Source organism: Natator depressus, chromosome 3, assembly GCF_965152275.1.
Source record: "Natator depressus isolate rNatDep1 chromosome 3, rNatDep2.hap1, whole genome shotgun sequence".
In the NCBI taxonomy this organism is placed as follows: domain Eukaryota; kingdom Metazoa; phylum Chordata; order Testudines; family Cheloniidae; genus Natator; species Natator depressus.
This window is the reverse complement of record NC_134236.1, coordinates 115,396,233-115,421,201: the sequence shown is the minus strand read 5'-3', so window position 1 is coordinate 115,421,201 and position 24,969 is coordinate 115,396,233. Positions and strand designations below refer to the sequence as shown.

General features: G+C 39.2%; 1 protein-coding gene across 2 annotated transcripts in view; it reads right to left on the bottom strand.

Annotated features, from left to right (window-relative positions):
- ESR1 (estrogen receptor 1) overlaps window positions 1–24,969 on the bottom strand; it is a 296,887-nt gene that overhangs the window by 121,063 nt on the left and 150,855 nt on the right. For both annotated transcript variants that reach the window (XM_074948629.1, XM_074948628.1), the window contains exon 4: window positions 5,743–5,859. In XM_074948629.1, the coding sequence (XP_074804730.1) occupies window positions 5,743–5,859 (117 nt within the window). The remainder of the gene's footprint in view (window positions 1–5,742; window positions 5,860–24,969) is intronic.

Below are 24,969 nucleotides of genomic sequence, written 5' to 3'. Positions count from 1 at the left end.
GCCTAAGTTAATGTAAAGGCTGGCTTCCTCTAGAAAGTATTGGGTCCTGCCCACAAGAAGGCCAACTGAAATCAAAATGAGCCACTGTGAAACATCAAAGGACAGATACTTTGTTGATTACTTCTCCTCCCGGAAGAGGATATCTGCATTTGGACTTGTCCCATCAGCTTGAACTCTGGGAGAAGGGAGTAGAAATCCCTCTCACAAGAATAAACTGGATCTCTATGCTGCTTGGACCTTGTCAAGAGCAAGATTTGCATTAGCAAATGATCCCCATTGTTTGCCTTGGGTCAGCCCTAAAGGATGTATAGGGCTTTATTGTAGAAGCTTCTACCACCTTTTGGAACTTAAGACTAGAAATCATTTGTCTGTGTATCTTTAACCTTGCAAATAACGCATTTATTTTTCTTAGTTAATAAGTCTTTAGTTAATTTATTATAGGATTGGCTACAAGCATTGGCTTTGGTGTAGGATTTAAGATACAATAGACCTGGGGTAAGTGACTGGTCCTTTGGGACTCAGAGTAACTTCAACATTGTCATGATTTTTGGTGTAAGGGACCACCTGTCCAAAGATAGGCTTTCCTGGGTAGCAAGTACCCATGGGTACAATCTGTGACTTCATGTTAAGGCTATGAGTGCTTGAGGAGTTTGTACTTGATACTTTGTTGGTGAAATCTAAGTACAGAATTCACAACCAGTTTGGGATTTGTGCCCCATTTCTTAACAATCTGCCCTGGAGGTTAGTATTCATGCTCTTGAGCCCCTCCGGACAGTTTGACACGTGGAGGAAGGTATTTCTCACTGTTGTAGCTACTTGGACAAACTGATTAGTGAAGAGTCCAGTAGGACCTCAAAGGCTTCACGCTATGTCACTGAATGGAAGGCAGAAGACGTCCACTGAAAGGAAAGGTCAGAGAATCTTGACTAGCTCCTTAAAACATTTTGTTCTTCCCACCAACATCACTATAGTGGAAGAGGTATTTGTCTGAGCAGCTTTGATTCTGGTACTGCAGCAATTGCCATATCTCACCAGTTCGCAACCTAACTAGCTGCACTCAAGGCACTACACAGGACACCTGCAACCTTATTGGAGCAGGTAAATCCTATCACAGGTTTCTCATGTCTTTGTGTGGGACCCAGGCACAGAGTTGGATGAGCTAGTGACCTCCCACCCGACTGCTATGAAACTCATAAAAATGTGCTGTGTCTCAGATCAACCTGACTTGAGACCTATAAAAATTAAACAAATATGGTTTTACATATCAGAATGTGGAACATGTTACCCTTAAAGAAGGAAGGCTCAAAGGCGCTGCTTGTCAGAGAAATGTCTAAAGTTAAAAAATGTCAGTCACTGGCCTCACTGAAACCCACCTTAAAGACAGCAGTTAGGAAAGAATAGGTGGTATGGTCATCTGCTCCAAATGCCTACCAACCTCTTTGCAAGAATAGCTCAGTGGTTTGAGCTTTGGCCTGCTAAACCCTGGGTTGAGAGTTCAATCCTTGAGGGGACCATTTAGGGATCTGGGGCAAAAATTGGGGATTGGTCCTGCTTTGAGCAGGGGGTTGGACTAGATGACCTTCTGCAGTCCCTTCCAACCATGATATTCTCTTATCTTTGAGTTCTCTCCTGCTTTCAAGCACTCCCAGAAGACCTAAAACATGATAGCTGTCCTCGAGAAGTTTTCTACCATGTAACATGCTAGATTTGGCTCAGGACAGATCATGGAGGTGCATAACTCATTTAATTACCTCTATGCTGTCCAAGCAACAGAATGAGAACTAAATGACCACCAATGTTTCCATAGAGTTGTCTGGGTGTAGTTTCAACTATCAGCTCTGGATCCAGGTGTTACCTTATCAGGCATTGAAATTTTCTGATGGAAATGGTCACAGGTTCTGAGGAGATATAGAGCCTGGTGGTGAGAGAAGAAGTTTCTACGGGATTGCATTAAAAACAGGAGGTTCTCAAACTACTGTCTGTGGACCACTGATGGTTCACATACAGTGCTTGCTTGGTGGCTGGTCACAGGGCATTAGCTCTTCCTATTTTCAGCTACTAAAATGAGTTGAAAACCAACTAATGTATTTAGCTGTCTTTTTAATATTTGTCAATATATATCAGTTACAGTTGCCATAGGGATGTTATGCCATCACTAATGGAAAGGTCCATGGACTGCAAATGGGAAGGACAGTGGCCACACAGTCTCTCTATTAAGAGGTGGTCCACATTATGAAAAAAGTTTGAGAACCCCTAAATTAGGAGGTGGTCAGGGACAAATTTAAAAGTAGCTATTTTTTTGTCCTAAATGTAATCCCCAGAACTGGTGCTAAGGCTATACTGCTGCTTAAAAAAATAGAAGCATATGTACATTGCTGTTAAATATATCACAGCTGAGAAAATTAGACTGCATACTTAAGAGGAAAGAGAATATCAAAAAGCCTTAACTCAATAGAGATATACTGGATTATTCTGACAATGAAAGCAATGTAAATATAAATGAATGAAAAGATCACGTGTAAGGTAGCATAAAATGATACAAAATGTTGTATTTGAGAAACCGTATATGATCATATAGCTGAAGATGATATTGCATATATACAAGAGGGCAGAGTTAAGGTAGCAGCTGCAGCCTTAATTGTGATATTTTCTGCTTGCTTAACTATATAGCCTTAATATTTCTTTACTGTATTTTTTTGTTGTTTTGTTCTGCAAGGACTATGTTTTTCATGATGGAAATAAACTCCAATCACGTGCTCCAGAATATTAAGTTGAGAGCCACAATACACACATATGCATTCCATGAATCAATTATTGGAGTTCTATTTCAGTCCAAAGCTAGAAGCCAAATGAAGGGAGTAATTGGCTGCTCTGAATCACCAGGATGATAGAAATAATGACAGAGAAAAGCTGAAACATTCTGAATAGCCTAAAATTGGAGTCCTGAGCCAAACCTCTCTCACCTGAGAAAATAAAAGAATGAGCACTGGAAACCCTCTCTGAACATTCAGAAGACACCACCATTCAGATTTAAGTCTCTGCAAGATACTATTACTGAGACTTCCTTTACAAATAGGTTTAGATAAGGTTAGTAATTTTTTAAATAAATGGGACTTTGAAATATTTTCATTAAAAACACAGTAACTATCTTCCTTCCATTTTAAAAGGAGGTGCATCTAATCTCCAGTTTTATAATTCCCTGCATTTCAAAATTAATTGCACTGTTAAACATAGAATACCAATTAAAAATTTATTAAATTTTGGATGTTTTTCCACATTTTCAAATATATTGATCTCAGTTCCAACACAGAATAGAAAGTGTACAGCGCTCACTTTATATTTTTATTACAAATATTTGCACTGTAAAAATGATAAACAAAAGAAATAGTATTTTTCAATTCACCTCATACACATGATGTAATGCAGTCTCTTTATTGTGAAAGCACAACTTACAAATGTAGATTTTCGGTTACATAACTGCACTCAAAAACAATGTAAAACTTTAGAACCTATAAGTCCACTCAGTCCTACTTCAGCCAAATCACTAAGACAAACATGTTTGGTTACATTTACAGGAGAGAAAGTTGCCTGCTACTTATTTACAATGTCACCTGAAAGAACAGGCATTTGCATAGCACTCTTGTAGCTGGTATTGCAAGGTATTTACATGTCAGATATGGTAAACATTCATATGCCCCTTCATGCTTTGGCCACCATTCCAGAGAACATGCTTCTATGCTGCTAACGCTCGTTTAAAAAAAAAAAAAAGCGTTAAGTCTGACTGAACTCCTTGGGGGAGAATCGTATTTCTCCTGTTATGTTTTACCCTCATCGTGCCATATATTTCTTGTTACAGCAGTCTCGGATGATGACCCAGCACATGTTCATTTTAAGAATACTTTCACTGAATATTTGACAAAATGCAAAGAAGGTACCAATGTAAGATTTCTAAAAATAGCTACAGCACTCAACACAAGGTTTAAGAATCTGAAGTGCCTTCAAAAATCTAAGAAGGTTGAGGTATGGAGCACGTTTTCAGAAGCCTTAAAAGAGCAACACTCCAACGTGGAAGCCACAGAACCCAAACCACCAAAAAAGAAAATCAATGTTCTGCTGGTAGCATCCGACTCAGATGATGAAAACGAATGTGTATTGATCTGCTCTGCTTTGGATCGTTATTGAGCAGAATCCATCATCAGCATGGACGCATGTCCTCTGGAATGGTAGTTGAAGCATGAAGGGACATGAATCTTTAGTGCATCTGGTACGTAAATATCTTGCGATGCTGGCTACAACAGTGCCACGTGAACGCCTGTTCTCACTTTCAGGTGACATTGTAAACAAGGAGCAGGCAGCATTATCTCCTGCAAATTGTAACCAGACTTGTTTGTCTGAGCAATTGGCTGAAGTAGGACTGAGTGGATTTGTAGGCTCTAAAGTTTTACATTGTTTTATTTTTGAATGCAGTTATTTTTTGTACATAATTCTACTTTATAAAGTTCAACTTTCATGATAAAGAGATTGCACTACAGTACTTGTATTAGGTGACTTGAAAAATACTATTTTTTTTACAGTGCAAATATTTATAGTCAAAAATATAAAAGTGAGCACTGTACACTTTGTATTCTGTGTTGTAACTGAAATCAATATATTTGAAAATGTAGAAAACATTCAAAAATATTTAAGTGGTATTCTATTGTTTAACAACGCAATCACTCACATGATTAGTTGCAATTAATTTTTCTCATCTCTGCCTGTCCCCTCCCCTTGCTTTCTGTCTGTTTCTTTAACAAAAAGGAGTGGTAATTTAAAGGAGGGAGAGACGACGTCTACTGGGGAAATGCTCAAAACTCATTAAAACATCCCAAAGGTCTCTTGGAAAGAACCTTTGCTCTGAGAACAGTATAATAAAGGTTATTTGATGGCAGTGTCCTCTATTTATAAAAACTTTTAGTCTAAACATTAATCATCAGATATCTCTAGTACAATCAGTTTTGGGATGTGCAGCAACCACTGTTGACATCTAAGGCGGATTCTTCTCTCACACCAGCGTAACTCCAGTGTCTCAGTGTAATTACTTGTGATTTAGCTCAGTGTATCTGAGATGAGAATCAGGTCCTGAATATTTCAGTACCGGAAAAGGAAATTAATTCAGGTGCATTGTGTGCCGTTGCAGGGTGCTAGAACAGCTCTGAAGGTGGCAACCCTTTATAAATCCACAGAAGTAGTGCAGTAAGAGCAGCAGTACTGCAAGTTTCTCCAAAGTACCTCACCAATATGTTTCATACCTGACCTAGATACAAGATAATTAACAGTCTGTTCCCATACAAGTCTTGGCCTACCCTCAGAAACAGTCAACAAGATGGCAATAACGATGCTGGGTTTTACTATGTGGATACCTGTCCACTGGGACCTGAACTGAGACCATCAATGTGTTTCACAGAGCGCTGAATGGCATATTGCAGAAAAACAAACATTTAGGACTGGATTTCACTCATGATAGCCTGCGGCCAGACAAATCCACTTGTGAGGAAACAAATTTTAAAATATTAGGGGTGAAATCCTATTCACACTGAAGTCAATGGCTAAATTTCCATGGACTTCAATTCAGCCAGGATATCACCCTCATTTACTCATGGTTGGGATTTTTTGGCCAACAACAGTTGTCTTTGCTTAATTGTGTTGGTTGTCCTGTTAAGCAGCCATCAGTGCTAAAAAGTGTGTTTGTTGTTGTGTACGTACCACCTTTCATCATTCCCACTTCATAGCACTTCCGCAGCCGGCAGGCCTGACAGCTCTTTCTCCTGTTCTTGTCGATGGTGCACTGGTTAGTAGCAGGACACATGTAGTCATTGTGCCCTGTAAAGCCAGAGGAAAAATATAGAAGTAGAATTAATGAAAAATAGACCGACAATCCCTTAACAGTATTTTCCAGAGTTCCTGTAATACTTTATCTTAAATTTCTCATTGAGTATTTTTCATGACCACTCTAATCATAAGAAATTTGATAACTTTCCCTAAACAAGCATATTAGGTGTATACTTGTGCTTTATTAATGGATGTGTTGGTGGTGGCGGCTCTATAGTGAGGACAGAATTTATACTTCCATTGCAAGTTCCATTTTCAGTATCCTATAGTGAAGTAGTGTTAGAAATATGTCAAAACACTTACTTAATAAAAAGAATGGACATCACAATTCTAATAGTCAAAGCAAAGCAGAGGACTGACGGCAGGACTTCTGTGTTCTATTACCAGCTCTACCACTGGACTTGAGGCAATTTGGGAAAGTAACTTTATGCCTCAAGTTTAGTCATCTGGAAAATAGGTGAAATATCTACCTACTTCCCACACAGGTCTGTTGGGAGGATTAGGTAACCAATTGTGAAGTACTGTAAAGGTCCTTGGAATAGAAAGGACCATAGAATATTTTTTAGCACCCACTACACTTTTGGGCAGTGAAAAAAAATACATGAAATCATAAAAACATAATATAGAAGTGACAAATATAAACCAACTAATTGCATTTCATATCTAGGTGGGCTTCAACTTGAGTTAAGTTACACATTTTAAAAGTGACAATGTTTAGAGTATTCCAGCAGTAGTGCCTTTTCACTGTGAGCCCCACTACATTTGAAACCGGTTGATGACAGTTACCCTAGAGTCAGGTCTGCCACAATAGACACTATTACTTTCAATAGGCTTATTATCTATTCCTAGTAAGATGTATTACATTTATGCACAAGGATTTTTCTTGTCTCACCTATTTAAAAACACACACATACACCCCTCCCTACAACCATCCAGTTATAGAGAAAGTTTGCAGAGGATGGAAAAACACTGTCAAACAGATCTTTATTTTTCCCAACTAAACAGGAAAAGGTACAGCACAGAATGAAACAATTTTACTGCAGAACTGTTTGTTCCTTATTCAGGTCAGGGAGCAGTCTGAGGTAGAGTGGGGTGGGGGCTTGACAGAGGCCTTGGTCTCATCAAACCCTCTATCCTTGATTATACATTAGAAAATACAGAATAAAAACGGCTATCAGATTACACCAAGAACATCTGCTGTTTTATGCTGCATAATTGGGATCCAATCAAAATCAGCTGCAGAACTGGTGACTTGCTAATATGCTGACAGCAGACCACACACTGCCTGAAATAGGCATATTAATTATTAGAATTAATATTATTTATAAGCCCTGGCTAATAGAGTGGTGTGACTAGAACAACCTGAATCTGCAGGCTGTGCTCCAGGACTGAGCTCAAGAAATATATTTCAGAGATACTACCTCAATCTAAGCAAACCCATTTTAAAAATTTTCCACTTCCTTCTAGTATTATACAGTGTGTTCTGTATCTGATTCAAAACATTCCACATGTAAAAAAGTCAAGCTGGAAAAAGAGCAGTTCCAACCACATAAAGATGTGCTATTTATTAGTAATAAGTAAAGTAACAACAAAAAAACCCAAAACACACACCACTGTAAATCTTGTCCCCATTCCTCAGTCTCAGTTTATAAACCAAATGTGAGAGCTCTGAAATGGAGAAGAGTATGTAAGCACACCCCTTATTGTGAGTTGTTACTGCTTATCTTGACGGTTAAAGATCCCGACTTTGCTCCTATAGCAGTCAACAGATTAAACTCACATCAAGACCAAGAGCAGGACCTAGCCCTTCAACTCAAACTACTTAATGACATACTTGACTTTAAGAAGGGAGGTGGTAGTTCCATTGAGATCAAAGTTAACATATGCCCAAGTGTTTTGTTGAACTGAGGCCTAAATAGTTAGCTTTCCTATTGTGCGTGTTTTTAGAGATATCATGGGTTTACATGGCTCAGTTTTTAAAAGTCTGCCTTATTAATTAGTAGAAGAGTATTCAGTATATTTTACAGCACCTAAAGCTGTACTAGGCACCCTACAGAACAGTTTACAAAATCTGGTCCCTTCTGCAAAGAGCTTGCATTCCACTTATAGAGGTGAAACCACACGCAAAGGCAACGAACATTTGGGAGGGTGGGTTTGAGGAAGCAGAATGGCAATAGCAACGAGACCAAGGTGATTCAGTTTAGGCCAAAATGGTTCTCTCTCATGATCAGAGACTAGTTCTTGTTGTTCACGCTGTATGAAAAAGACATTAAAACACTTCTGTTGTGAACGGTGCTCTCTTAAGAGTCATCAAAAGAGAAGTGTCAAGTGTCTAAGTCCAGGCCCATTGCACTTCTAAAAAATACTTGCATTGTACAGTTCCTATGAGGGGCCTGCCTCATTGACAAAGGCCCTGGCCCTACCAATGATTCCATCTGGGTGGATAGCAAGGATGCAGATAGTGCAAATGGTAATAGTGGTTGTGTAAGTGAACACTTCTCCACAAGAAATTTGATTGAGATCAGTTCATTTCACATAGGCTAGTAAACAGTCATCAGATGGTACCACCTTTCAGTCACTGGGACTTAAACTACTGGCCTATCCTAATATTGTTCTGTGAGCACTCCCACAAAAAGTTTAATTTCTAATTTGATGGATGACTTTCATTTCACTTCAGTCAAGGAAAATAAGAATCTATCCCATAAATGATGAACTTAAAAGTATGTTTCATTTAATTAGTGTAGTTACCACAAAAACCTAAACTGAAACCAATGTAGATTTCAGTACAGAAGCACAAGGTTTCAGACACTTTGTATAATTAGATGCCACCACCTTCTGTCCTGTAACACTCTCACATACAATTTATAGTCACTAGAATTATAAGAGACACACAGTTACAATATAAACTGACTGCAGTGGCTAAATATTAATTCGGCTAATTTCAGCCAAATGTTCATTTTAAATGTTGCTATTTCAGGCATTCATCCCAGTTGTATCAGGATAGTAGGTTCTAGGGTACTGCATTGGCGATATAAAGCTATTCTATGGACCCATCTCGACAGCCACATCAGTAGTATTTCATTAGTCCAGCTCAAAAAAGATAAAATGTGGAGTTTCTCTAAGGCAAACAGGCTGGGGTTGAGGCTAAAGTTTTGCCAGGCAAAACCCTAGAAGAATCATCTCAAATGTTCAGAGTAAGGTTTATATTTGTTGTCTTGACTTAGAAATAAAGAAGAATCCTTGGAAAGGTGGTGAGGTTTAGACACTAGTCCAGAGTGTACACACATCACGTCGAATGACAGTTGGGAACTGCCAGTTCACATCTGTCTCCAAAGTTTCTTTAGTGTCTCCCACCCACTTCCTGACAGTCCCCACTAAATAAAAGGTCACACCTACCTCCCTGACAACTGCTCATTTTTCAGAGTAGCAGCCGTGTTAGTCTGTATTCGCAAAAAGAAAAGGAGTACTTGTGGCACCTTAGAGACTAACCAATTTATTTGAGCATGAGCTTTCGTGAGCTACAGCTCACTTCATCGAATGTCTTCTGCAATTTCCACAGTATGCATCCGATGAAGTGAGCTGTAGCTCACAAACTGCTCATTGTGTCCCCAAATACCAGACAATAACCAAAATTGTGTATGTCTATAATATGAACTGAAGGCCCCTGAACTTTGGAGGAAATGCTGAATCACTTTTTAAATTTAAACTAAAAAGCTGCTTATTGTACGTAAGATGAAGTTTTTAATATGTGGTAAAGGGCCTCTGGTATCGTATACATTCATTATTTTCTTTTCATCCAGTGAGCAATTGAGTCTCACTTTGCGGCCTTTCAGGGGAGAATACAAAGACACTGATGAATGACTTAGAAAGAAAGAAGGATCAAAATCTAAAAAGTACTATTGTAATTTATACATGTCTTTGCTTTATAGTTTCACTCCAAGAAACAAAATTGGGATAGTCAGCTGCAGTGACAAGAAGCCAAAAAAAGATATTCAAAGTCAGCAATTGAGCAATTTCAGACCAGTCGCTAAGTCATAAAATAGGTTTGACATCCAGACCTCCTTTATAAGGCTGAACTGAAGTTGATAGAGCTAGAACAATTTATACCAGCTGATGACCTGCCCAGTATTCTGAGAAGAGCAAGACAAGTCATACAAATCAATCCATTTCCTTGAAGGAAGAATGAAATTAGCCTTTGCAAGTTTGAGGGTTCATGTTAAAATTCTAAGCTCTTCTCTGGATCAGCCATCTTTTTCTTCTGGCTCCTTGGTAGTATGGTAATACAAAAGTAATGAATTCAAGTTTTCAGGGGATTCACTGCTCAGCTACACTCTTCCCCACCAGCAAACTTTAGAGCCTCTTTCTCATCTTAATGACAGGATTCACAGTAGCAGCCGTGTTAGTCTCTAAGGTGCCACAAGTCCTCTTTTTTTCTTTTTGCGAATACAGACTAACAAATTTATCTGAGCATAAGCTTTCGTGATCCAATGAAGTGAGCTGTAGCTCACGAAAGCTTATGCTCAGATACATATTAGTCTCTAAGGTGCCACAAGTACTCCTTCTCTTTTCTCATCTTAGCTATCTTCAAAAAAAAAAAAAAAAAAGGGTGGGTGGGGGGGAAGAGATGTTGATGGAGCAAGATAGGAAACTTCCCTCTTCTCAGTCAGCCTATCTACATAAACCTCAGCGTTGCTTAGCATAGAACTGGGTATGTGAATGCAGACCAAAGTTGACCCAAAACTGATTTTGAGTACTTTTGGGCTTTCATTTGAATATTTTACAGAGCTTCAATTTTGAGGTTTAAAAGGGAGGAAATGCAACAGTGAAACTGATCATACAGGATTTAAATTTCTCAATTGCAGAGTAGTGTGTGTGTGTGTCACTCTGACAGACAGAATGTCTGTTGAGTCAGTGTGAAGTGATGAAAACAGCTACAAGTGTGGCTGAGAGCTCTTTATTTAGATTACTACCAGGTTCAATCACTGGATTTGCAGTATGTTCTCAGCAAGTTTGTTTTTACTAATTACACCTATGTGATGTACAGATACAGTAAGGCACATATCTGCATCATGCCAAGAGTCCTAGTCCAGAGGTAACCCAACCAATCTTAATTCTACAGCTAATTTACATGCAACAATCTCATTGGTTGTAATGAAGTAGACTCGATAGACTGGATTGTGTGGCTCAGCTGCCACACCCATGTAACATCATGGGCCTTCAGCTACTAAAGTATATTAAGTGCTGCCCCATTTGCCAGATTTTGTAGGTCACTTTCAAATTCCAGTGAAACCATCTCCATGTTCAGAAAGGCCTCCAAGTCTGAACAATCCTATGTCTTCAATAAGATTTGACTTGAACTAACTAAGGAGATTCCTCTCTGCCTTTCACCTCTCCTTCTGCCAATCCAGTTACCCAGACAAATTGAAGCAAGAGATTTGGAGAGCACACATTGCACAAGAACTGGTGCGGACGCAATTTGCTGTTATCTGTACTATTTCATAATCATTAAGCACAGAAGTCTGTAAAGAATGACAAAATGCAAAGCATTACTTTAGAAATACATCTGATTATTTTCTATTATAGCAGATCAGTGGAGAGTTTTTCCACCAGCCTCTGAGCCCAAACTTTAAAATGGCTTTTTTTTAAACTTAGAGATTATATAACAGAATGAGAATGAGAAAAAGACAAGAGCATTGTTTGTGCATTAAAATTCCTCCCCACCCCAATGTGCATCTTTTCAATTTTAGACAAGATAATAAAAGCAGCATGTTTTTTCCAGATGACTTTAAAATAAGACTCCAGTCCACTTGACTGTGGCAGATCCCAATCTCTGAAGAAGTCTGGCAAGGAACTGACATTTTCTTTCAGTATCTCTCTATTTGATAAATCACAATTGTTTTAAATGTCTGGCACTTGATCAAACCAACAGCTGTATTAAAGAAAAAAAATGGATGCATCACTCGCCACCATCTCTCTCATTGCGATCCCTCCAGAGACAAGTAAGTAAGTATTTTCAATGATACTCCTTATGGCTCAGAAACAAAGTTAGAGTTACACAGTCATGTAGGACCTGATGCTGGACATGGCCTATTATTTCTGGAACTTTTGAATGACACTTGACATCTCTATCCTCTTAAACTACCTGTGTATGAATAATAGTATTTTTCCCCATTCTAACACTTCATAGCCAACATGGGGATACAAACTAAAAATCAATTAAGTGCCTCTTGACCCTCCCCCCCAAAAAAATTCAGTCAGCCACTCCCAAGCAGAAAATAAACATATCTAATTTAATTTCATATATAGCCTCTATTGTTGGATCATCATGAGGTACATAAGTTTGGCTAAATCTTAGGTAATTATATGATCTTGATTGCTGTAGTATCGGAATACCTCAATGTTTAATGTATTTATCCCTGAGAGATAGGGAAGTGTTCTATTACCCCCATTTTAGAGATGAGAAACTGAGGCAGGCAGGCTAAGCGATGATTGAGAGAATTTTCAATGTAATTAACAGACATCAGTGGTTATTGCTGTTTTTAACAAAGGGAGTTCCCAGCAATGGAGGTTTGCTTAACTGAAGTTGTACTGTAGTTACCTAATATTTTTGTTTAAATACTTTAATACTCTTGAAAAAAATCACTACTTTAATAGAAAGCCCATCCTACTTATTCAGCACTTCCTCTGTAAAATAAAACCAGCTGCAATTATTCTTATACCTATTAATCTAAACCAATACCCCCTATGTCTACTTTGCCCAATTAAATTAAAATAAAGAAGAGCCAAAGATTTTAAAACTCAAAAGGGACCATTAAGATACCTAGCGGGATCTCCAGCATAACACAGGCCATAGAATTTTACTCATTAATTCCTCCAGTAGACTGAATTATTCCCGAATATGTTTCAGAGTAACAGCCGTGTTAGTCTGTATTCGCAAAAAGAAAAGGAGTACTTGTGGCACCTTACAGACTAACCAATTTGAGCATAAGCTTTCGTGAGCTACAGCTCACTTCATCGGATGCATACTGTGGAAAGTGTAGAAGATCTTTTTATACACACAAAGCATGAAAAAATACCTCCTCCCACCCCACTCTCCTGCTGGTAATAGCTTATCTAAAGTGATCACTCTCCTTACAATGTGTATGATGATCAAGCTGGGCCATTTCCAGCACAAATCCAGGTTTTCTCAGGGGGTGAGAAAACCTGGATTTGTGCTGGAAATGGCCCAGCTTGATCATCATACACATTGTAAGGAGAGTGATCACTTTAGATAAGCTATTACCAGCAGGAGAGTGGGGTGGGAGGAGGTATTTTTTCATGCTTTGTGTGTATAAAAAGATCTTCTACACTTTCCACAGTATGCATCCGATGAAGTGAGCTGTAGCTCACGAAAGCTTATGCTCAAATAAATTGGTTAGTCTGCAAGGTGCCACAAGTACTCCTTTTCCTGAATATGTAACTGAACACCCTTGAGCCCAATAATTTGTAGCTGAATTACAGCAAATTGTTTAGAAAGGTGTACAGTCTTGATTCAAATCAAAGTAATAATGAATTGCCAGTTCTGTTGGTACATTGTTTCAGTGGTTAATTATAAAAGTAAACTTGTTAAGTTTACATAGTAAACAACCCTTAGCTAGTTTAAAGATTTCAATCAAGTTGTGTTAGTCTTCTCTGAAAGCTAAATGTCACCAGTTACACAAAGGTCTTTTCACGGGTGAATCCCTCCCATACATTTATCATTTTAGTTATCCTATGATGCGCTCTCCAATTTGACTAAAATGACTTTTTTCAAAAATAAATACAATCAAAACTGAACATTTGGACCAAAATTCTGCTTTCCAGTACTCTGGCTTCAGTGGAGATTTCACTGATGCAGCTGAGTGTGCAGTCTAAATCAGCACTCCAATGCGCTATAAAGGTGTTTCTTTTCAGATAAAATTTCAGGTCTAAAAGGCAAAGAACTTTGAACCTGTTTCTCCACTCTCCCAGATGTAAATCAAAAGTAACTCCACTGAGGCAGACAGAGTTGCTCTGAAGTAAAACTGATTTGATGAGAGTTAAGCCCTTTCAGCTCTTATTTTTCTAGTGAATATCTGTGCTGCTGAGATAGCACTGAGTGTAACATGAGCTGGCATTGGGTACATTTAATATAACCTGCTATACCAGTTGTTGCTGGTGATTCAGCAGCCACTTCAGAATGCTTTCCTGTGGGCACTATTAAGATTGACAAGCTGATGTAGTAATACTGGTATTGGAGCTAGGACACTCTGTTCAGCACACTCAATGAAAAAAGCCAGCTACATGCTTATGAAATGATTAGATCAACACTTCATAAAACAAGAGTGGTGATCTTTTGAAATTCATAAGTGGTCTTATAGCTGGATTTTCAACAGAGCACAAGGAAGCTAGGCACCCAAGTCACTGGGAGTTGGACACAACTCCCTTATCCTGTATGGAAAAGCCCACCCTTAAGTCTTAAAGACTGATTATGGTCTATTGCTTAGAGCTGGGGTCTGAAAGTCAAGCGTTTGGATTCAATTACTGTAAATTACTGTTTGACCTCCAGTAAATCACTCAGCCCTCTGTCTGTTTATCCTTGTAACATCTAAATTTACAAAAATGAACTAATCCTGACAACTCCCTAAAGCACTCAGAAATCCTCATATTTACATGGCTAATATGAAGAGATTAATTGCATTTATTTAATGGATTTAAATGCATGGTCTTCTCAGCCTGGAATTAAGTCTGGAAGTGCAGTGTGGTGTGTGAAACATGTCATTTGTGGTGTCTTTCCAACTAAAGAATCAAATATACCTTGAAGGAGGAAACAGGAAATATTAAATTATATAGATTTTAACTTTCAATTCCTGGTTAGCAAGGTCTAGGAATTCTGCCCAAGAAGTGTGCACAGCTTCAGAGTAGTAAACAGAAAAACCTCCTCATCACTCAACACAAATTTATGTGATCAGATAATAAGTAGAATTCTCCTCGTGTTAGTGAAATATGTTGTCCAAGTGAATACAAAATTTTGAAAGAAAATTAGAGATGCACTAGCATTGGCTGCTCTTCCAAAAGTTCCCAAGCAAAGCTATGCTTGTGTAGAGCAGAGAAAGGAAACTCTTATAGCTAAAAAAAGGGACTGAGAATCTCCTGAATTTTATTCCAGGTTCTGTCAACTGACATAACTCGTGTGCCTAGCTTATCGGTCCACAACATGGGCATAACACCACTTATGGTTCATATATCACTAATGTAGGTGAGGCTTACTTCATTCATGCTTGTAAAATGAAGTCAGATACTCAGATGGAAGGCACTATAGAAATGTAAAGTATTATTGTTAGTGTACATTACACCGTCCTCTGCGGAGTACTCTCAATATTTATTATAGGCAACAACTGACTTCAAACTATCAAAATACCTCCAGTGACATTATGCTCCTGAAGCCTTCACAATTTGATAGGTCACTTGTAGCCTGCTGATTTCTGACCTGCCACTCTTTTCTTACAAAATTCAGTTCCGTAGCAGTGATTGGCTAGACACAGCGCAGCACTGTGTTGGAGCTGAAGGAGATTAAATTACCATTACCCAATTAATATTCCTTTTATTTGCAGTTCACCTCATTTAAATAGGTAATCAAATCAAAGCCATTCTTAAAATTAATAATGCAGAGAAGAGACTACCCTGCAGACTGAAGAAATCAATATGACCTAGTAAGAGTTTTTCTAACAATTCACTTCTTTGTTTGCATTTTTCATTACATGTGAACTGATGTTTTTCCAATGTCTCCATGCATCATTAGTCATGTTAACTTTTATTAGTGTTATAGTTTTCATTGTATTATTATTTCCAACATCCAAGTGCTTAACTCAGAAGAGGATTCAGAATAATAAATTAGCTTCTTAAGTAATAGCTTAGCATAGACATAACATCTGAGGAAATTAATGCACAGGTAACAAATTTTAATACTGAAGGGTATAGAGGGACCTATTTTACTTTATCCAAGGATATATGCTATCACTAGAAAAGGCTAATTTCAGTCTCGTCAGAATGAAAACTTTCACTACTGTAAAAAAAATGTGAGGAGGAGTAATGAGGATATCAAGATTCTTGTTTTGACAATTAGAAAACAATAAGAAACTTAGAAAACTGACTGGAAAGGACTGGGTAGACACACTGGTGACTGGGAGAGGTGTTTGGTTAGTGGATATAATCAAATCATTAGATATTGAAAAGAAGGAAGAAGGTGATAGGAGCTGTTGTAGCGGCTTGGTTTGCCACAATACACAACCTTCTGGAAGGTAGATGGGTGCTTTAAAATGTGGCTCTATTTGAAGTTGGCTAGCTCACCTTACTTCTCAGTCTTTGACATTGAGGAAACCTCATTAATCTAACATTCTAACTGCAGCATGAAAGATGATCATTACTGTAAGTGGGTTATCTAGGGCTTAGTAACTAGCAAACAGAAGTGTATGGATTTATCTAAGATGCCTTAAGAAGTGGTAGAAATCGAGTGACTAGGAGCTAATGAAAGTTCTATTTAAGTAAAATGTATACTTTGTGGCAAAATTGAACACACATCAGTTCTAAGTGCAGCAAATCAGTTTCTTTGGATTTCTCAAGATCAAATGTATCACTAAATGAAATATTGTACACTGAAGTGAAAAGGACAGAACACTGATGAATATAAATCCTGTGAGTGAGGCATTTCATAGTTAATCATAATTAAAACATTGGCACAACGGTTAGTTTCTGTCCCTGCTTCAGGCCTTTCAGCAGCATCTTCATTCAGAAGAAATTTGTTTTTGCTTTTTTGGGGGTAGGTGGTGATTTCAAAGATCAAAGGGCAATGATTTGAATTTGATAAGTTGTAACCTTAAAATTCCGTCAAAGTAGCACAAAATACTAAATCAAGGAAGCAAAGCACTTCAACCTATAAGTAATTTAAATATTCAGGTCCACTGGTAGATGCTGCAAGTCAAGAAAAAAAACCCAACACTATTGATATTTCAGCACAATGCTTAGCTGAAACTGAGAAATGAACTGATAAGGGATACAAGCATCCATCCATACCATGAGAAAAAACACATTTCTGTATAAGACTATTGATTCTATTTCATGAAATAGAATTGCAGAATATTGTATTTGGCTTGCTGAAGATGCAATCCAAGAATTCGGAGGACCAAAAAAAAAAAAAACCACACAAGGCATTTGCCATTTGGGCAGACAAAGGATATAAAAATGAAAAGGTGAAAGAACTTCTCAAGTGCAAACATCCTAAAATTGACACATGCATGTTGAATATACTATTTAAACCTTAGAGAAAGTAACATCATATACAATCCCAGAACATGTTGCGGAAGTTCATAAATTCTTCTATAACAGCCTCAAAGTTGTTTGACTGAAAGAGAATTGATGCCCTTGAATCCCAATGACATCTGTGTCTCTGCATTGAAATCACTACCCTAAAAATACTCATGTTTTCACTGAGCATAAGGAGGGTTTGATCAAAAAACAATTAAAAACAAGGGACTCCACAGAGAAACACTAGGTTTGCAAAAGCTACTGAAAGATGTTTCAGAAGGATTTGGAAGATTATAGACTAACAGCACTATCACAGTTACCAGACTAATTGCACCTTTGAGTGTATCTCCTCTTGATCACAAGTTTCTACCTGTCATCACTTGTCTCAGGATGGAATTACACAAAAAACTGACTGGTTTTGGCTGCATCCTCTAGTACTAACTTCAGTTACCTCAGCAGGTCTGACTTAACATCAGGGCCTGAAGTTATGTTCCCTCTGGGGAAAATGACCATGGTAATCAGCGACCAAACAGCTTCCTTAAAGCTAAAGTATCATTTAAAATAAATGCATTTCAGAAAAACATATCTGAGCAAAACAGACTGTGCATATCTCTAGCTTTCCCTATGGTTTATCATTCCATGGATCCAGCAAGGTGTTTTTTTGTTTAAGACTGTCTCTCTCACACACACACGCTCCTGGCAACTTACCCTCCTTTGTAGGAATAAAGACATTAACTGTTCAGGACCAACCAACCATGGACCATACACGGCACCCCAAAGTTAACCATTTTATCAATACTACCACTAACCAGAGCTGAAGAACCTGTACTCTCAAGGGACTGAATTTCTGCCACGCCACAGAATTTGATACCATATCAACATGTGGAGAACTCAAAGAATTTTGCCAACTCCACCTCAAAGAATTCTTTCACAACAATGACACCACCCCCCACAACCACCACACCAACCGTCAAAAAAAAAAAAAAAAAAAAAAAAAAGAATCAACTGGGCACCCCACCGCAGGTGAGACCACACTACCATTACATTGATTGCTTCACACAAAAATTTGACTGATATCTTTAAACATCATCATGTCCACCACAATCTCTCCACCACAGAGAGGACAGCCATATAGTCCCTAAAAAGCCACCAAGTAGTGATCAAAGACAACAGGGGTTCCATCATAGCCCTCAACCATGAAGACTATATTAACGAGGCCAACAACCAACTCAGATACCACCTACTAAAGAACTCACAAGACATGGCACCACAATTCACCCAAGAATTTAAGGATATCAAATCATTCCACAAACAACTCCAAGAGAAAGTCTACAACTTCATCACCCATGATCTTACTCCAGAAACCATCTACATGCTTCCCAAGAATCACAAAACAAGAGAAGCCAGGTAGACCCACCATATCCAGCCATGGCACTCTTTCTGAAGGAATATGAGGATTCATAGAAATCATGCTCAAGTCACTCACCACACAAAAGGGTCAGCTTCTGGCAAAATACAATCTGCTTGCTCCAGAAACTCCACAACATTAACAACCTCCCTCAGAACACCATCCTTGGCACCATGGTGTATAGGGAGAGGACATCCCATGTTCCTCACATTTACAGCATTGCTGCCTGCCTCAAATATCTACAAGACAATGGACTACATTCAGATATCCACTCCAAACTCATCCATTTCACCCTTGCTCATAACAATTTTACATTCAAACACTTTGTCCAGACCATGGGAACAGCTGTAGGTACTAGGGTGGCTTCCCAACATGCCAATCTCTTCATGGATCACCTTGAGGAAGAATTTCTGAACAAATGCACTAAGAAACCAATAATATACATTGATGCTATTTTCATCCTCTGGATAGATGACCTAAACTCCCTCACAGATTTCCACCACAGCTTCAACCACTACCTCCCATCCATCAACTCAGAGCCACTCCCACAACAGCATCAACTTCCTGTACACCACAGACAGTTATATACAAGAAACCCACAGATCACCACACTTACCTTCACAGTTCCAGTATCTATAGCTGTCAAATATAAAGGGAAGGGTAAACCCCTTTAAAATTCCTCCTGGCCAGAGGAAATCTCCTCTCACCTGTAAAGGGTTAAGAAGCTAAAGGTAACCTCGCTGGCACCTGACCAAAATGACCAATGAGGAGACAAGATACTTTCAAAAGCTGGGAGGAGGGAGAGAAACAAAGGGTCTGTGTGTCTGTCTATATTCTGTCTTTGCCGGGGATAGACCAGGAATGGAGTCTTAGAACTTTTAGTAAGTAATCTAGCTAGGTACGTGTTAGATTATGATTTCTTTAAATGGCTGAGAAAAGAATTGTGCTGAATAGAATAACTATTTCTGTCTGTGTGTCTTTTTTGTAACTTAAGGTTTTGCCTAGAGGGGTTCTCTATGTTTTGAATCTAATTACCCTGTAAGGTATCTACCATCCTGATTTTACAGGGGGGATTTCTTATTTCTAATTACTTCTATTTTTATTAAAAGTCTTCTTGTGAGAAAACTGAATGCTTTTTCATTGTTCTCAGATCCAAGGGTCTGGGTCTGTGGTCACCTAGGCAAATTGGTGAGGCTTTTTACTAAACCTTGTCCAGAAAGTGGGGTGCAAGGTTTTGGGAAGTATTTTGGGGGGAAAGACGTGTCCAAAGAGCTCTTCCCCAGTAACCAGTATTAGTTTGGTGGTGGTAGCGGCCAATCCAAGGACAAAGGGTGGAATATTTTGTACCTTGGTGAAGTTTTGACCTAAGCTGGTAAAGATAAGCTTAGGAGGTTTTTCCATGCAGGTCCCCACATCTGTATCCTAGAGTTCAGAGTGGGGGAGGAACCTTGACAATAGCCATGCACTCAGATACCAAAGAATATACTCCAAGGAGAAAAGGTCTGGGATACACACTTTATAAACACTTAAAACTATCTTTAAAAAACCCCACCCAGAAATACACACTCCACCAGAGAAGTAGATTCTATCATGGAAAGGGCCACCCAAATACATAGAGAACCTGTTTCAATATGGGGAGGGGACCCTCCAGCGTCACACAGCTAGCGTCACCTACAACCCTGTATGGGTTTCAGGGTGGGGTATCATTAAACAATTACAACCCACATTTGATGGGAACCACACACTGAAATAAATCCTACTCAAATCCCCTCTTCTGGCCTTCAAACACCTCTCTTCCACAACCTCACCAAGCTCATCAGAAGCAAGCTCCTTACAGATCAGGACACCAACTCAAAGCAGCACCAGACCCTGCCAGAACAGATACAAAACCTGCAGACATATCTCCAGTGCTAGGAGGATCAATACCTCCCACAACACACCTTTCAAGATCCATGGGTCCTACACATGTCTATCACAAATGTGGGGTACCTCAGTTAGTGCACTAAATTATTTCACCCACATAGTTTGTCCCACCAACTGTCACTATGCATTCAGAAGAACTCACACAAAAAATGATACACAAAACACACCTTATCAACCATGGGTGAACACTTTTCAAAATGATCATTCCATATCTGGACCTCTCAGTCCCCATTCTCAAAGGAAATCTGCACAACACCTTCAAAAGACGAGCCTGGGAGCTTAAATTTTGCTAAACACTAAAAAGCATGGACTTAATAACGACACTGGATTTATAGCTTATTACAACAAACTAACCCACTAGCCCCCTTTTTTCTCCTTTGACTGCAGAGGTGTTAACTGGACACTGCACCTTGAATGGTCTTTCATAGTGTGTGTTAACTACTTATGCTAAACAATCTGTTCCACCATGTATTTAGCTGTGACTCCAAGTACTTTCCCAGACCAGAAGAAAAACCAAGCACAAAAGCTTGTCTCTTTCACCAACAGCAGTTGACCCAATAAAAAATTGTTTCTAATACCCTGGGACCAACACCACCACGACAATGACGACTACTACAACACCACCCTTTGATCTGTACGTCCCAGCATCGTCATTCAAGTGTGGATGGGGGGGGGGGATGTTCTTATCTGTAGCTCCTGTTACTTTACTTCACACAATGCACAGTTAGTCTGTGGAATTCTTTGCCAGAGGATGTTGTGAAGGCCAAAACCATAACAGAGATTGAAAAAGAACTAGATAAATTCATGGAGGATAGGTTCATCAATGGTTATTAGCCAGGATGGGCAGGGATGGTGTCCCTAGCCTCTGTTTGCCAGAAGCTGGGAACGGGTGACAGGGAGATGGATCACTTGATGATTAGCTGTTTTGTTCATTCCCTCTGAAGCACCTGGTATTGGTCACTGTCAGACAACAGGCTAGATGGACCTTTGGTCTGACCAGTACGGCCGTTATGTTCTTTACTGTTCCCCCCCACCCCACCCCTATTCAACTAAAGGGATGCATTCATACAGGAAAATCTTAGACCCTCTATATGAAATAACTTCCACTTATTGACCAGTCACAGCGTCCATAAAATTGTTATAGCTTGATATTCAAAGCATTATTACAGATTACACAGTAGTCCCACTTCTGTCACAAGCACTACTGCTGCACTGTCAGTGGAAATACGGCATGGCCTAATTATTAAAGAACTGGAATTACACATGGACAAAATCAAAATGATTAAGAGAAGCTTCAGAAAATTTCCATAACTTGCCATCGTGTATAATCCTAAAAACAGTCACAGGGTGAGCTCAGAACAAGATGCTAAGACACATCTGATGGAACATAATCCTGAATTCCTTACTTCTTTCAGTATTTAAATTGTAACCTCCTTGGGGCAGGGACTTACTTTTTGGTCTATGTTGGTATAGGGCCTAGCACAATGGAGTCACGAACTGGGACGAGGTCTCATCTGTGTTACATCACTTTCTCCTTATCGGCTGTTTTGTGTGTGGCCCAATCCTGTAGCATGCTCTAAGAAAGCTTATTGTATTAGGCCCCACAGACAAGATAGGTGGGGGAAAAAAACACCTAGTTCAAGGATCCTGATGGATTTTAGGCACAGAGCTACTTAGAGTCATCAGGACTGAGGCAGCTTTGTGCCTGCCCAAGCAAACAAATTTAGTTGCTCAGGGAATTTAGGTATCTATGCTCAGTCAACAGTTGAGAGGAGGTTTTGAAGATCCAGATTTGGGACTTAAGCATGTAAATTGGCAGTTAAGCACCTAAGTCTTTCTGTGGATCTAGCTCTTTGTCCAAGACTCAACATCTCAGATTCTGAAAACATTGGTAAAAAAGTGTACCTGCCCTTTGATGCTGATATAATACAGCAGGTAGGACTGTGTGCGTGCTTGCCGGGGGTGGAGGGGGGAGGGTTGAGGAAAAACAAAAAGAAAGGGGAGAGGTTGAAATTCTGGAAGAAAAAAAAAAAAAAAAACTTTCAATTGTTTCATTTCCACCTAGCTCTATAACTGGTCAGAACATAGGAAAAGTTTAAAAAAAATTGTTTCCATTTTTGTTGAAATTTTGGGATCAGCTCTATTAGTTAAATTAGAGACTTGATTGTGTTCTTACATTTTATGTTCAGAATTCCAAGCTTTTCATTTGGGATAATGCAAGCGTCTTTATGTCTGAAGAACAAATATACCTAGGAGGTAAATCACCTCTTTTATAAAACAAGTGAGGGTGTTGTCAGATCTGTTCAATGGTTCTTTTCTGGTTGGGAAAAAACCCAACTGTTCCAAAAGAATACCCTGATTACATTTTCCATGGTCCCAGACTCGGGGGGGGGGGGGGGAGGGGGGGGAAGAAGCAGAGGTTTAATCTTTATTTATGCTCCAATATCAGTGGGAGCTATGCAAGAACAACTATTCTGATAATACTTATGATATTATCTTCAGTTGATGTTTATATCAGACCAATGCAATGGGCACACTGGAGAGTTACTGGGTACACAAACTTATTAAAAAACGTTTCTGCCTTCTTGGCTGCAGGATGATTTGTAGCAGTTGTAGCTACTGTCAAAGAGGTTAAACAAGGAAATACAAGGAGGCGGCAGGCAATAATGAAATACCAGTGTGAGCGGTTCATGAACTCCTCTTGGACTAGCTGAAAATCCTGGAGTTAAGGTATTGTGACAATAATACCTGCACCCCTCGTTAGGGGTCTTTTGCTAGTGGAAAAGACGGCATTGGAATTCCATTCTTGGCTCTCCCCACCCTCAAACACAAAAGAAAAAAAAAAAACAAAAAAGAAACAAAAAAAGAGTTACTACCAACCCTGAAAGTTTGCAGTTCAAACGTTTATTTCAACAGGGTCCAGCACTATCACTGGGCAGCTAAGTCAACAACTGATAAAGTCCCCTATCTCCTGCCAAAAGGTTCTCCTCCCTGTGGCCCAGAATGCATGACTGGTACATACAATCCATTCTCAGCTGCATGACTGAAATACTTCATTTCTTTGGGTTATCCCTGCAGTGCTAGAGACCCAGACGTCTGGGCGGTTTAAGAGACTAAGGAATGCTCATTCACATAGTCAGCGAGTTTTGTGTATTTAGGAGCTGGGGGGGGAAAGAGAAGAACACTTTGGTCTCAGCTTTTTCCTATCCAGCTGCCCTTACTGTACAGCCTCATTTGTGACTAGAAATCAGAAATTTCAAAGAATTTATAAAAACCTGCAGCTAAAGGGATAAAAGGAGGAAGCAGAAAATGAGGGGTAGGTGGAGGGGGGAGGTGAAGATGTGTGCACTTTGGGAGAAATTTTCAATTTAATCCTGCTAGGTTCTAGGCACCCTCAACTCGCACTGTAATCAGTGGAAGTGGAAGGGGCCCTGTACCTCAGTCATGCACAGCACTTTGCGGGATCCAGCTCTGGGAAACCAAGAGTAATTCATTCACCTCCTATGTCCTTGATGGCAAAGGAGTACAGCAATAAATAGGGGAGGAAAAAAAGAGGAGGGAGGAGAAGAGGAGGGAGTTGTTCTATATAGGAGGCTGACAAAACCAACATGACATAACTATATGCAGTATGTGTCCACGTTTCCAAAAGGATGGAGAAGTTAGAGGGTTGGCAAAAATGCCCTACTCAAGGAACTCAGTCGGTTTAGTTTGATAATCAAGAGGTGACTTGACTACGATTTAGAAGTACTTTCATGGGATATGAATAGTAGTTAAAGGGTTCGATAATCTAGCAGAGAAAGGCAAACAAGTACAAGTAGTTGGAAGTTAAGACAGACAAAAAAAAACCACACACACAGCAATTTTTAAACAGAGGGTAAACTAACCATTGGAGCAAAACTACCAAGAAAAGTTCATTATGTTTTGGAGTCCACAAATCAAGACTGGATGCTTTTCTGGAAGATGTGTTTGATTAAAACAATGTATTTGACTCAATAGAGGGACAACTGGGTGAAATTCTATGGCATGTGTTCTAAGAGGTCAGATTAAATGATCTAATGTCCCTTTTGGCCTTAAATCTGTGAATAGAGAAGTACAATTTACTGCGGCTGTTTGTAGTGCTAGAATAGCATTTTAGATAGGAGAACGTTACCTTCCAGGTCACTTCCTATGGGAAAAGAAAGGCAAAAATCCCAGGTCTGTGGGTTCTGAAAAGCCTGAAGTGTGCTGGCAAACTTTGAAACTCAGCAACGTTTAAACAAGGTGCCGAGGTATTGAGGAGGGAGGAAAAGGAAGAAAGAGAAGAAACCAAATCTATGAATATGTGCAAGTCAAACCATTTTCCCTCCTTATTCTTATTTAAAAAAAGCCATAGAAAATAAATGGAACTGGTTTATAATTACAAGCATATGTAGGTGTATGCGCTTGCCAGGGAGGGTTTTTTCCTGAATTTAGAGCACAGTTCAACTCTT